The 15,375-nt window shown below is 46.8% G+C and overlaps 2 protein-coding genes across 2 annotated transcripts; both read right to left on the reverse strand.

The window, feature by feature from the left end:
- Positions 1–337: 337 nt before the first annotated feature.
- Positions 338–3,935, reverse strand: LOC112895321 (lipoyl synthase 1, chloroplastic). Its single transcript, XM_025963268.1, has 7 exons — positions 3,447–3,935; positions 3,116–3,297; positions 2,811–2,901; positions 2,556–2,713; positions 1,185–1,356; positions 988–1,098; positions 338–685 (listed from the first exon to the last, which is right to left on the reverse strand). Exons 1-7 carry the CDS (start codon positions 3,744–3,746, stop codon positions 605–607), a joined length of 1,095 nt encoding a protein of 364 aa, XP_025819053.1. The 5' UTR covers positions 3,747–3,935; the 3' UTR covers positions 338–604.
- A 794-nt stretch (positions 3,936–4,729) lies between these two features.
- LOC112895320 (protein PAT1 homolog 1-like) lies at positions 4,730–10,873 on the reverse strand. The gene is made up of 5 exons (XM_025963267.1): positions 10,417–10,873; positions 9,927–10,081; positions 8,818–8,874; positions 8,052–8,121; positions 4,730–7,620 (listed from the first exon to the last, which is right to left on the reverse strand). Exons 1-5 carry the CDS (start codon positions 10,463–10,465, stop codon positions 5,543–5,545), a joined length of 2,409 nt encoding a protein of 802 aa, XP_025819052.1. The 5' UTR covers positions 10,466–10,873; the 3' UTR covers positions 4,730–5,542.
- Positions 10,874–15,375: the final 4,502 nt, after the last annotated feature.

A 15,375-nucleotide genomic window follows, 5' to 3' on the forward strand; every position in this document is an offset into this window, starting at 1 on the left:
TCCTTTGCAACTGAATCCAACTCCTGTAATGCTGCTGGCTGTCGGCGTTTCTCATCTTGTTTTAAGCTTAGAAACCGTGCGGCTTTCATCGCACTGGAGCGCATGATGCGCAGCACCGAGTGCGTAAGGAGATGTAGAGCATCTCATGAGTTCCGGCAGCTCGGCAAGTTTATGATGAGACGCAGCTCATCTGCTTGTCATGATTCGGGTACACTAGGGAAGCCGTGGACACGAGAATAAAGCGATACCCCTCTTTTTCTTCAGCTTTTCCTTCTTTTCTTTTTTAAGCAAATGATGAACAAAGCATTGTGTCATCCACAACAAGGAGACAGTCTCATCTGGACCATTTTCGAACAGCTTTTCATATATGGTGTCAAAGTAAATGATACAGAAAAGATTTGGTATCCTCGTTTTTCTCTATCCAGGGGCAACTACATACAGCAGAGAGCAAAAGTGTGTATGCAACATCCGGAAAGAAAAGAAAACAAAAGCCAGGCTCAGCTTTCAGAAGAATCGAATGATTTTGCCATCCTACTTTTGTTTTGCCGCTCTTAACATCCAGTATGTAAGGATCCCATGGATTGCTTCTGCAGAAGATATTTGGCTAAGATGAGGAAGACACAGTTTTGCTATTTCTGACCAAATTTTGGACAAAGAGCTCTCCTGCACGGTATGAAGACCGAACCTGATAAATGTCACACGACATATAGTGAGTTATTGCAAGTTGCTGGTATTAGCAGTAACAAACAACAGCGTGGCAAATGTTCCACACAAATTAATAATCTGAAAACTTAGCCGCAAACTATATTCTTGATTGATTTTTATGATTGGGAAATCAAACATATATTGTTCTGCAGAACTTCAGATATGCATTGTAGTACCATTTGGTTCAGAGTAGTGGCATATACAGTCTCTTATTTGTAGCTATTTATTTGCAATACGCAGGGAACAACTGAAGAGAGTAACCAGAACATATGCATCACTTACCAAGGGTCCGCTGGCAACATAACGGAAACCCACCGATTCTCCATACTCCTTCCAAAACTGGAACTTCTCAGGAGTCACATACTCTCTTACTGTTAAATGCCTTTCTGTTGGCTGTGACATCAAGTCTTGTCAGCATTAATCACAGGAAGAAGGGATAACTGGACTCGATGGGAATGTGCTGTGGGAATTGGGCTAACCTGTAAATACTGGCCCAAAGTAAGAATATCAACACCAATGGCCCGTAAGTCCATCATGGTTTGTCTAACCTCCTCATCAGTCTCTCCAAGACCAAGCATGATTGAAGACTTTGTAATCATGCCCTCCCTGCAACTTTTTGCATGCTTGAGAACTGCCATGCTCTGTTCATATCTGCAAAAATGAGACAGCAAAAGAAATGCTAACAATCTTAGAGAGCATGGTACATCATATAGCACAGGCAGAAGATACTAATTTCCACTACTTCTGTGAATAATGCCATCAACATTATCGTTGAGATCTTCAATAGATTCTATGACTCAAATGAGACACATCAGGTAAGAAAAACACAATGATAATCAGGCCCTTAGAGCATTGCAGTTAAATAAAGGAAATTAAGTTCAAAGATAAAAACCTGACCAAGATTAGAAACTAACAACTTGAAAACTCACCAAAATAGTCATTTAAAACTCTGCTCCTAATTTAAGCTTGCAAGGAGATTTTAGAGAAAAATATATCTACATATTTCTTTTTGTATATTGTGCAACACACCACCTTCACACAACACCACATTTATGGCTTTAATAGCAGCAGTTGCGACCTAATAATTCCAGAATTACTAAGGTTGGTAGAGCTGGGAAGAGTTAGATCCATGGTTGCTCAGAGAACAATTTTAACAATTTTCAACCTGGTCACATTGCAAATGTACAGTCATGTTATCAATTGATGGAAGTGCTAGAATCCTGCAACAAAAAGGCAAACGCCAGTTTGTCTTTGTTAGGCCAGTTTCAGCCAGGACTCCACAGACTATTCTCGTAAGAAACATCAGATGTTGAAATTACTATGCCATTCCGCTGAATTAAGTAAAACAATTTATCACAAGATCACTTGTACATGTAGGTCCACAGGTATTCAGAGAACCTCAAGGTTCGTGAATAGAAATTGCAATGATTAGAAGATTGGTTGGTCATTGAGTTCTCAAAGTTTGCATCACTCAAGGCACATTGATGGTGGTCATAGTACATGCACCCATATGTACAAGTAGAAAAAAAAAACATATTGAGTTGCTTTTTTTTGGGATGGAATACTCAACCGAGCACATATATGTACAAAATTACCAAGAGTATGGAACTAGTTTGAAATATAGATGTGCCTTCTAGTCAAGAATAGCACAACCTTAATGGTTAACGCCTAGAGGTCTAGAACTAGTGACTGTTTGAACTTTAGATGTTTCAGAATATTCAATGGAGAGTAATCTGATAATCTTAAAAGTGATATGTGGAAATTGATGAGTCACTGGTGCTTCAAGTTTCTATGAAACGGCATTCTAACTAGTATGCATTATGCCACTAAAGTCAGTCTAAGTACATTACCCTGCTCGAGGATCCCTCACAATTCGCTGTAGACTCCGCACTGTTTCAATGTTGTGCGCATAGACATCTAGACCGGAGTTTGCTAAAGATGAGACAGCCTCCAGGTCACCTCGGAAGTCTGAGGTTAAGCACTCCACCAGTATCCCAGGTTTGAGCTCCTGAAGCGAAGATTCAGAAAACATCAGCACATTACTTTTATCCAAGTTCATCATCTAACAGATTAATTTGCACCAAAATATATGGGATAAGGCAAACCTTTAAAGCTTTCACTGTCTGAGCAAAATGGCTACTTCCACCATCAGGCAAGTCATCTCTATCAACACTGGTCAGCACAACATAATCTACTCTGGAAAGAACAGCATTCCTCAGATCAATCATGTAATCACAGCACATAAGCAGCATATGAACCGTGTTTAATATCTAACTGTAATAAAAATGCACTGTTAATTCTCCTTTGACGCTACCAGTTACAATTGCATCAATCAGCAGCTCAAAATCATGAGAAGCCAACGGTTCTAGTCTACTGATAATCAACCAGACAGGGTTACTAGAGATCATACCCCCAGCTTGCAACAGCCAAAGCCGTGTTCAGAGGCTCCAGGGGATCAGGGGGCGGCGGCTTGTTGCTGGTCTTCACAGCACAGAACCGGCAGCCGCGCGTGCAAGTGTCGCCGAGCACCATGATCGTAGCCGTCGCAATGCCGTCCCCTTCCCCGCCGGCTCCTCCGCCTCCGTTCCAACACTGCGCCCCAAACGCAAACCGGTTCCGTCAAGCCCAACACCAAAACCAAAGCACTCCTCTCGCAGAAATTGCCGGCGCGGATCAGCTGAAACTAGGCTCGCTAATACGACCGCATGACGCAAAAGGGAAGCATCGGTGCGCGTTCGTACCTCGCCGATGTTGGGGCACTGCGCCTCGACACAGACGGTGTTGAGCTTGAGCTCGCCGATGGACTCCCGCAGGCGCGCGTACTTCTCCCCCTGCGCGGCCCGCTGCCGCAGCCACGCGGGCTTCTTCACCTCGGGGTCCCTCCCGGTGTACGGCCCCACCGGCGCCCTAGCCGCCGTGCCCACCGGCGGCGCCGCCTCGGCGCGGCACCGCACCACGGAGGCCGAGACGCGCGGGTCGCCGCTCCCACCGCGACCAGCCCATACCGGGGGACGCAGCGGCCGCGCGAGCGAGCTCTGCATCGCGGCCGGCGGAATCGGGGGCGCCGGATTTCGCGGCCTCGTGGTGGTGTGGGGCGTAGCGGCCGCGGTGGCGATGGGTTCGAAGCGAGCGATGCGAGAGGTTTTAGTGTCGCCGTTTTACCCCTGGTTCGGGGGCGAACCAACTGGATGGTTTCGGAAGGCAGGGGTAAAATGGGAACCAAATATTGGGGAGGCGATGATACCAAGGATGGTTTTGGTCGGTTTTCTCAGCTCGCCAGCCTGCCAGCTGCTCGTTCCGAGCCTCCCTTAGATATACAAGGAATTCGACCAAAAATCTACATTGCCTTGGTCAGAAACTGGAAGAAACGGGTTGTGGTTGTTGAACAAAGTTAGTCGAAATGCATCGTTCTTGGCTGAATTTCCATCTGATCGAGCTTTGGCGCCGTCTGGAACGCAAGGTTTCGCCCCGACTTTGTCAGAGATGCAGGAGTTGACCACTGAATCACTGATTTCTGAAGGGATCATACGCTTCTTCTGGAATTCCAGACAGCTTCACGACGGATGGTCAGATGGCTGATCACATGTGAAACAAGCTCAAGCAAGAGCCTAAGATCACTTTCGGCATGAGCATACTATCGATCTTCTGCAGGAGGCAATTCCCTTGTCCTCTTCAGAAAAATATCTAAACGCAACAACATTATGCTATACGCCAGGAGACGAGAGTCAGATAGCTATGCAGAATCCCACAATAATAGTTCGAACAATAGCACGAGAGCAACTGTAACTCACTGGCTCATTCCAACAAAGAAGTCAATGAGACATCAACATTTTTCACATCACGCTGTTACATGGAGCTAACAAATAACCTTCTGAAAACCACACAACTTACACAAGGCAGACAGCTCCAGATTCCACTAGGAAGATAGCGGGACACAATGAAAGCATAATCAACAAAGAAAACCCAAAACTATGCATTTGCATCCAGACTAGCGGCAAAATACTCCCTTGCCGACTCCCTTACGTCAGAAGAAAAACTGGGGTAGCTTAATAGTAGAATCAATACAAAGCAAATGAGCAAACGAGTTCAATGACCTATGAAGAACATCAACTGTAGAAATGTTGTAAGGGTACACTTGGTTCCAGAGTTCCACTACAACAATATCAGTGGGTATCTGGATCATACACTATCCTGAAACCTTAGAAGTAAGGATGAAGGGCAGCTAGAAGAGAGTAAATTTTCAGAAGCCTAACAAGAGTACTCCATTATTCGAACACATTTTGCCCTAACTGAAGTAAATAAGACACCAGACCACAATGACACCTGATACTGGGCACCTTCCACTCGTAAAAAAGAACAGGCAGAAAGCCCCTGACAACCCAACCTGTACAACCACTGCTAGACAGAAGGATGCAAATGCGCCTGCCAGCCGGATGTCTTCTTCGCAGGCTAAAAACTACGCCCACTACTGGTCTTCTTCGCTGGAGCAGATAAATGTTAAAAACTAAATTGCCCCATATGACCACCAGTTTCAACACTGCACAGAGTTACAACAGTATAGGTACGTACATGCATAGTTATAACCATCAGGTGGGTGCTATATTAGATGACCCACAGAAGGGAGATTATCGGTCTATTGGATTACTCTGAAACCTAAATTTACGTCACAACCTGAAGTGAAGGCTAATTTCCTGAGCCAATGAAACTTCTTCAAGCTTGCTCACAACTTATGATGGGGCATCCATGTCTTCAGATACAAGAATTACCATCTGAAGAGCATTGCATCAATGTTTTACAGCATTGACTCTTTGGCCTTGCGGTCTCTCTTTCAGTTACATCAACCAGGAACGGATTCTGAACTGATGTGTCCACCTCTAGTACCCGGGGGATTGAAACCCGTTACCGGCATGGATCTTTGAGCAAAATCAAGAAGTCTCTGGCGTTGCTGCTCATTTGTATGAGGAAGGCTTGCACGAAGTAGCTCAACAGGCATCTCCTTACTAGTAGCTTTGGAAGCCTCAGGTCCAATTACTGGGCTTGGTGCCTGCATGACAAGCATCTGCTGAATACTTTCGAACTTACTGACACAGTATTTTGTTAGAAGCCCAAAGAAAGCATCAAATGATGCCTGCCAGAGAGTCCGGTTTGGCACAGTGTAGCTGGCTGCGACATGATGATCAGTCAGCAACTCAGTTGCTCGATCCAGAACTGATTTAATAATTAGAGAAGCCCCATCACCAGCAGAGCTACCAAGAGGGCGGAGAGGTGGCTGTTCTGATGAGCAGACAACAGCAGCAAGGCAGGCACTAAGAGCACCAAGTTCCATGTGATGCACACAAGACGAAACAGTCTTTGCAAGAGCAATTGTAGTTTCTGCTGCACTAGAGTCTGATGGCAAACCCCCAAACAGGAACCTCAGATGGCGAAAAATAGCCATGCATACTATCCGGCTCAGCTCGCTGCCAGGGACAAGAAGCCGAAGGTACCGTGCTAAAAACTTACGTCCTTTGGGCAGAGAAACAATACGAAGAAAAACAACATCATCCTTCAGGGCTAACCCAGATGAATGACTAGATTTACTGGGTCCGAGAGGGTCAACAAGCTGAAGTGATGCAGCTAGACCTTCAAGGAGGACTTGCCGTCTTCGCTTCAGTTGGAAACTGTTGTCCTGTGACTGGCTAGACTGCAACAGCCGGTCAATGTCATCCACCTCAAGAAGAAGGCAAAGGGCATCTTCCACAGTCACTCTTGCTGCCAGCATTGGTTCTTTCTCCAGGGGCCTCATAGTGGACTTCTGATCATGAGAGCCATCACCGGATGAAGGGTGGTCAACTTCAAGAAGAGACCGAGGCCTACGTATGGAAGAAAAAGACACTCTTCCAAAAACATCAACCTGAAGATATGTGTGCTGATCACTGCTGGATCGAGACTTGGATGGTAAGTCTTTCATTGATGCTGGGGAGAAGTTATTTTTTTGCTTAGAAGTGGCACCCCTTTTAGCCATACAAGCTTGATGGTAGTAATCAACAACATAAGGATCACTGCTGTGGCTTGCAGAATGCTGCATTCTCAGAATCGATTCGATCTCTTCAGATGACATGTACTTGGATCTAAACTTTATACCTCCACTATCACCATTCTGGCTACCAGTATCAGATGGTGGTTGAGAGAAGCGAATATTATGTTTTCCCCTTCCAGACCTTGATCTCCTGTCTCTTGATGAATGAGAACTGCCAACAGAATCAAACCTGCCTGTTATCTCTGCAGAGTGGTGGGGGTATAACATGTGTGGTGGTGTATTGAGGTAATTCTGATGGGATGATTGGACCTGTGCCAATCTCTGCTGATGCTGAGAAAATAGGAGTGACGACATTGGGCTATTAGGAAGCGATAATTGTTTATGTAATAAGTTGGGCAGTAGATTAATATGTTCCCCAGTGAAAGGGTTAGCTTGGTTTGACCAATCATTGTTTACAGGCAGGTTAAGAGCTCCATACGGCATGCCTCCTGTGTATGGTAGCCCATGAGATGGTCCAACCATATGATATGGAGAAGCAGAAAGTGACATGCTCGGCGAACCCATTTGGAGCCCAGCACCAATTGATGGAATACTCCCATGACGTGTAAGGCCTTGAGCAGGGTAAGGTGATCTACTACCACCAGCAGCTGGTGGTGGAAAGGAGGTAAATGAAGTGGTTTTCGGTAGAACGATAGGTTCACTTGACCGGTGCTGCAGTGGCTGCTGAGGGTAAGAAGATGTTCGACTTAGTGGCCTGGAGTTGGAGTCCCCTTGCTGAACTGAACAATTCGATGACCACCATCTTTTACTTTCCTGGAATTCCTCATTTTCAAATGCATCCTGATCTACCCAGTTTGAATACTCTACATCCTCAGCCCAATCAACAGTTAAAGAACCTGAAAAAGTTATTGCATGGTTCAGTGAAAAATTGAAACTTAGGCATACATTGAACTTTGAGGATACATGAAATCTTAAACAAAATTTAACACAGCAAACTGACAGATAATTCTGCAAAAAACTTCTGAAGGCTATGATTATATCAGACTCTTGACATGATATATTCTCAAATTCACAAATACCCATGTTAGGACAAATACACCGAGAAAATATTAGGTATATATATACAGCCACGATATTCTACACCCAGCAGTCAAATTACTGATGATTCTGGTGATGACGCTATATACGTCAACCATGAACTCATGATTCTGAAACCACTAAAGTTTGAGCACCAGACTTCATACCAGATCATACCACAAATAAACCCCAGAGGCCCACAGTACTAAACTTCAGACCAGCATGCTATAAGGGAAGAAATATCACTCACTTCCTCTTGAAATGGATCGCCTGTCCCCGATGACACCAGGATTCCGGGTTCCACTAATGGTTCGGTTCAACTGCCAGTGAAACATGTGAATTCTCAGTGTGTGTCAAGTAACAGAAACAAAGCATAACAGTAAGAAAGCACAAAAGTAAAGGCTAAGACAAAGCCATCCTTATACAAGATTATCCTTAGAAAACAATAACAGCCTCCCGAAACATGTTCCATCGCCACAGCCTAGGAATTTAGGGGCAAAAAGACCTTAAGTAGGACCTAAGCTTCGTGTCATTGTCATACCAAAAGAACTACATATCTGTGTTTAAGCTGGCTCATTATCTAGCCTAGCTGGGGGCACTGCCTCACTGGTACGCTGCCTAATAAACATCTGTCTGCTATGGTGATAGCGAAAACTTCAATGGGTACCATTAAGCATAAAGGTTGCTTTTGAATTGTGCTTTCAAGTTACATTGAGAACTCTAAGTCGATTCCATTAATAAAATATTTACATCTGTTATCCTAACATCATTTCAATAACCTAGATGACATTTTGAATCGTGAAAGAATGAGGACTATCTACTCGTGTAAGTATGATAAAGCATAATGGCCCAGAAAAATCTGCTACTTAAAAAGGAGCAACAGCTGCAGCACGTCAAAGCAAACATGCAGAAACCTCCATTCCAGAGGAAAGGCAGCAAGTACATCAAAGCCAGATACAGTTTAAGTTTCAAAGCAGGAATCTCAAAATAAAACACTGAAGCAACAAGTAACATACCTTAGCAAAGGTGCTTGCAAGATCATCAATGTCAGACAAGTTACTCAGATCGTCCATCTGCATAGTACAATAGTTGAAAATAAAACACTTCGCAAGAGTATGAATATTGAGCTTCAGAGTTCAGAATGAGAAGAAGAAATAAAAGCACTAGAAGATGTGTATAGTTACACATGCATGTGCCCCACCGAGAAGCTCATCATATGACTTGAAGTAACAGTCTTAGATGTGCTCGTTAACTCAAAGTAAATAACTCCTACCAACAGTAAGTTATGTTAACTGTCATTAGCTACCAACATATCATCTAGATTGTTCAACAGCAACATTATCACCGAACTGATTGTGTAACGAGTCATTATGGTTATCCTTGCAATCCACTATGGATCCCAAAATGCCGAAATAAGTCAGTTTATCCCTTAAAAAAGTATCTAGGGGTCGAGCAACACAATGAAAAGTATTCCAGAAGCTCAACCACACTGAAATCTCCAACACTTGTGTGACCCATAGGCAGCAATTGAATTAAAAGTCACAAAGGTGCTGGAAATAGGCTTGTGATAGAAAGGTCACTGTGAACACTATTTATTTCATTATTGGCACTTTATCCGAATAGATAATCAGTATCGCTACCCTTTCTCCTGAAAAAAAAGAACTTTACAATATTTTTTTATCCTACATTTATGACACTAGGCAGTGTCTTAACAATTTAACAAAAGGATGTGTGCAAGAATACTCTTCTTCCATCTCTGCTCCATCCTAACAATAAAGCTCTTGTGCTACCAAGCAAACTCCAAATGATTCTTTCCACACATCAAGGGTGGCTACAATCAAGTACGCAATTTTCCACTACAATCATTCAAGTGCCCAATTTCGACAGCACTACTGATGAGAGCCTAAATTCCACTATATTTTGCCCTTGCGGCCCACAGGAATATATTCCGGATTGCTCCCCGCACTAATCCTCCACTATCTGCCGGGGCCATGCAAAATTGACGTGCTACCCAGAAAGAGATAAAGCATACATGGGAACCAAACGCAGGAACCAGGAACGGGAGACAGATAATTTATAACAAAATATGGACGCTACGTGGACATGATGGCTCCCGAATTCGCACCTCTTCTCCAACAGAGGAGAGACGATACAGACCCTCTTCTGGCCCACCGAATCCACCGCCATTGCCATCGCCGCCGGCGTCCTCCAAACCGCCGAGCTCGAACCCTTCCAGTGGCTCCTTCCCGAAGAAGGCGTACTGCCCGGCGTCAAAATTCTCTGCAGCAAGGCACGTCAGATCATCTCAGAATGGGAAAGGGACAACTTTTTCAACCCAGATTACGAGCGATAAACACGAACTAAACGCAGCAACAGCACAGGAAACAATCCCAGGAAACAAATCGATTTTTTCTCAAGCTTCCTGAACCCAGAGGCCTCACGGGAATAATTCTCCATCAGAGCCCGAAGATTCGCACCAGAAACGCAGCAACAGAGGCGCCGACCAGAGCACCCACCAAATCGACCCGAACAGGCGAACAGCACCAACAACCAGCCAACCAACAACAACAACCGAACAAACCGGCGAACAGATCAAACGCGGCGAGAAGCCTCACCTGCAGCGGAGGAGGACGCGCCGCCGCCGTCGGGCTCGACGCCCAGCATCTCCGCAGGAATAATCCTAGAAGCAGTAGCAGTAGCAGCAGCAGCAGCAGCGCCGGCAGCAGGCCGTGGCGCGCATCTAGGGCTAAGGCTTGTTGGCGTGATTTCCTTCCGGCTTTGGATCTGAGAGCTGGGTGAGGGAAAGAGAGAGATAGCTCGGCTTCGGCTGCTGCTTACTTCTCCCCTCCCTCCCTCCTTCTCTCTCTCCTGCCTTAAATAAAAATATTTCCGAAATACTAGACGCGGCAGGTGAATTTATGACTCCCGAAGAAAACTATTAGGATGGAAACCTATTTCCCCCTTTGAGGTAGTAGTACTAGCAGGGCTTAACAAAATCGGGTCTCAAATTCCAAAGACGCATCGAGAGAGAGAGAGAGAGAGAGAGAGAGAGAGAGAGAGAGGCAATGGTAGATGAGATGCTAAAGAAGTAGGGATAAAAGGGAGGAAGAGGACTTTGGCTTTGGCTTGTATGTCACTCTATCGCATTCTCACATATTTGTCTCTCTTTTTTTATTTGTGTGTGTGAATGGTGCTTTTTTTCTCTTTCTCTTTTTTCTTTATGGTGGTTTTTATTTCACGAGATAGCTTAATCTATTTTGTTTTGGTGTGGTTGCTGATCTAGCTCTGCTGCTCCAGTGCCATGCTTTCTCTCTCCTCTATGATTGTTTGTCTCACTAACGGTGGTATTGGGTGTGGATTTGCAATTGGGTTAGCGATTGGTTAGTGGTGAAAGGTAGGAGGAGCCATTGTTAATGGGCTGTGAAAGAGAGGTCCTGATTCTCTGTACTAGCGGCCTCTTGATGAGCGCTTCCTCCTCGGATTCGATTCTCTTTGGTGATCTTGCCATTTGTTTAATACTGGATAACTTTGAGAGAGAAGAAAAACATGAGCACAGAAACGATACAGTCGCAATACAAAATGGTTCGACTACATCTATTGCAAAGTGTCGAAGAAAAAAATTTGTTTGGTGCATTGGGATGTTCTCATGCATAAAGCCGTATAGAGTTGCTTAAATTGCGATCATGGATTAAGCTGACAGTGTGTGAGTCATGTGTACACCCCATTGTAAGCGTTGGCCACTAAGATCTTCTTTTTTCCTCAAAATCTTTTTCTCCGAAAAGACACCATTGCGTGCTCTTAAACTATTGTCATAGTTTTCAGCTCGAAATATCATATGCAATCTATTTGTCAGCTCTATTTAAAACTTTTTGTCACAGTCTGAACGAGTAGAATTCTGTTTCTTGCGTCTTTTCACAGTACAGATATTTGGCCTCTGACTGATCTATTAGGAATATATAATTTTGATAGTGAAAGTAACTTGTCCTTAATTTTCCTTCATGCATGATCGTCGTGCCACAATACTAAAAAGACAATCATGTGGTCCTGGACCCCACTTTTCAACCTCAAGTCGAATGACACTTTTCAGTTAAAAAATACCTTTTCGCGTAATATCGTGGTAGCAATCGTCCAAGGAGAAAATTACAAGAGAACTTCAAGGTAGTTAGACCTAGTCACCTAGCCCTAACCCAATCCAGAAGCAGTGAGCTCAGCCAACTCCTGAACCCTTACGTTAAAGAACTTATATTTTCGTCGCAGAATTTCAAACTAACATCTCTATGAAATCAGGCAATTACCTTAGCCACTTCGGTTTCAAGCATGCTTTCCTCCGAAAATTTCAGAATAAAGCTTCAACCAAACGGAACACCATGGGACAAGCATTGTGCAAGTGGTGGCTTGTTTACTGTCTCATCTGAGCAGCTGCAAGTTGCAATCGCAATCAAATTCGGCCACTGGATTGTCGTGTGAGGTTGACGCTGCTCCTGTAACTATTTCAGCAACCCCATCAGCTCAAGCCTCCAGCTTCCAGTCCAGCACTGAGCACAGTGGCCTTTTCGTTTTATATTTCCAATTTTTTTCAGTGTCCCTTGAGACATGTCATGAGCCCTCTGTTGGCCTCCAACTGTCGAGCCTTTTTCACGGAAGAGGAGCTTTCCGTGCCGAAGCTGGAACAGCATCTAGAAGGAAGTTGTCAAGTAAAGCGCTGGTACCAAACATGATTCTCCAAAGGCAGCACGCGCCTTTTTTTTAGGGGGGCGAAAGCTGAGATATGTGGACGGCAGGGCTGCGGGATGCTCCCTTTTGGATGGTGCAGCAGCCATCAGGGGGGTCCTTTTCCCTCCTTTTTCTTATTTTTTTTCTTTGGGATGAGAATTATTGATAAGTGGAATATTCCTTGTCACGGAGATGGTTGGGAGGGATATGTTCCGAGGAGCCTGATTTAATCGCCAAAAGCTACCTGCACTGCACAGCTACACACAACCCTCAGGTTTCTTATCAAAAAAGAAGAAAAAAATCGGGTTGGCCAGGAATCAGTGGAATTAATATGAAAAGTATGAACTGAAGGGTCTAATATTTTTTTTTCTAAGATGAGTCTGTTTTGTAGTTCTTCAAGTTACTACATGAACTAATTTTGCATTTGTATTGTTACAGAAATTATAACATGTCTTCTGCAAAAAAAGTTGCATTTTCAAAAGAACATCGTTTCCTGCAAAATCTTAGAATTAATTTCAGGGTTTGTTTGCGTGAAAGATCCATTTCATATTCTGTTATCCTGCTCCATCCCAGCTGCTGAATATCCACAACAGTTTTGGTACACTGTGCAGGTACGAAGTGGACCTACGGGCCCAGGATATTTTTAAAACTGATTGTGTCAACATAGAAGCATCCAGGTAGGCCAGACAACATTTGCATGGCCCTGATTTTCCTGGCCCTTCCCCCCTGCAGATAGACCATCATAGATAGACCTGGCCACCAAACGCGACGCCATGCACAGTCAGAAAGGCGCGCGCCACGTACGCGGCAAGTCAGTTGGGTGGCCGGCGGCATCCATCCATCCATGATCTATCTTTCCAGACGCTGCGCCATGCGCGCCCGTGCTGATCTCCCCGCGTGCTTATCCGCACGGCACCGAGCGTCCCGTCCGACCCTGACGGCAGCCGGCCGGGGAAAGGGCCCGAAAGCGCCGCGCCCGCGCGGGTGGGTTGCGTTCGCGTGGCGTCTCCTCCTCGTTTTGGACGCGAGCCTGCTCCCGTCTCCCTTTTGTCCCGAGCTGGAGCTCAGCTAGTCAGCTACCGTCCGCCGGGCGTGTCATTTTCCGTGTCAGGTTTTGGTCGACATGAATACGCCGAGTTGGGTGGCGTTCGGTTTCCGGTGGCAGTTCAGCGGCGTCGGTGAGTGGAAATGACCAGACGGAGTGGCTGGGGAGCCGATGCCCTGCACTGGTTGATGGCATCGTCAGGACAACACTCCTCTCTCTCGCAACGCTTATCTTACCAGAGACCACGGTGCAAGGCGAGGCAGAGCCCGACACCCACGCGTCGCTGTCCTCGTCGGCTTATTAGGTTATTATTGTTAAGAGTGTACGGTGGGGATCGAGTGGAGACAGCACCCGATCGAGAGGCTATTAGGGCGGCCGGTAGTCGTCCCGCGTCCTTTTGTAGCCTGTTAAACGCTCATCAGCGTGCCATCCAGAATTAGCTGGATCTCCCGCGTGCACGGCAGCTTCCGGGGCCTCTTGCTTAACGCTTATACTAATCCGCCGTCCCACCGGCCCGGGCTCGTCGCTTGACACGTAAGCAAGCGCGGCGCGAAGAAAGGGGGTCGCGTCGCGTCACGCGAGCCGTGGCGTGGCGTGCGCTGTCGCGCTCCGAGCCCGGCGGCCACCGGCTTTAGCTGTGCAAACCCCTTTCGCGACCGAGTGAAGCCGAGGACGATCCGGCCCCGAGCCCTGCCTAGCCTGATCCGGCACTCGTCGCCGGAGCCGGACAGCGATGGCCGGAGAGGGACGGGCCGCGCGTGCCGCCTGCGCCTGCCTCTGCGCCCTTGCCCGGACCAGGACCGGCCGCGTCAACGGACTGCCCCGCCCGGTCTCCGCGCGCGCGCTGCGCTGATCCCCCGCGTCGGGAGTGGCACGCGTCCGCGCGGGCGGGCCTCGACGCCGACGCACGTGGGGAGGTCGACCTCAGGCGCCGGGGGCGGAGGAGGGGTGGGGTGGCAGGGCAGGCGGAAGGAAAGCGAGGCGGCGCGCGGGGTGCGGACGCCGCGTGGCCCGGGCCGGGCCCCGCGTGCGTGCGCCGCCCGCCGGGCCGTGCACGCTGCCCCCACCGACCGGTACACCGAGCGCACCCACCAGCGCCCGCCACGGCGCACCAGTCGGGGCGGTCGGCCGAGTCGCCGTGCCCGTGGGCCGGGCGCTGGGATTTCACCGGTGCCCACCGCGTGGTGCTTGGGCGGCCGGTTGCTTCCACGGTTCCGCCACGTTTGTGGCTTTTAGCTGGCTAGGCTCAGTGGCGTGTGTGGTGTGGGACAGGCACGATGGAATGACGCCAACTGAAGCTGGCCTGCATTGCTCGGGTTGGGCCAGCGTGGACCACCAAGCATCCCTTTCCCCCCCTTTCCCCGCTGGGAGTACTTCCCGACTGCGAATTGCCGATTTTCTCTGTGCCAATTCAAGGCGACCCAGGTAAATGTAATGTCGGCAGGATGGACTTGCCAGTTGAGCCACTAGAAGAAGCTGAACTGCAGCAGACATGACTGCAATCCTCCTTGTCTGTGGTGGCCTGTTGAAATTAGCACCCCTCGCTCTTTTTGCATCCAACTGAAGATGATTCATCGGTACCGGTCCATTCCAGTAGCAACTTTGAAACTACATTAGATCATACAACTTCATTTCTGCGAGACTTTCAACATCTTATATTAAAACTAGAACTTTAGATAATCAAGGGCAGAAGAGCGACATGGCAAAAAGCCTGCCAAAAATTAGTACCCAACTAGGCATACTTTTTTTTTGAGGGACAATTAGGCATACTTAAGAAAATAAATTGTGGAACTATTTAAACAGAAGTGCGAGAGGC

This window comes from Panicum hallii, chromosome 5, assembly GCF_002211085.1.
Source record: "Panicum hallii strain FIL2 chromosome 5, PHallii_v3.1, whole genome shotgun sequence".
NCBI classification, from domain to species: Eukaryota; Viridiplantae; Streptophyta; class Magnoliopsida; order Poales; family Poaceae; genus Panicum; species Panicum hallii.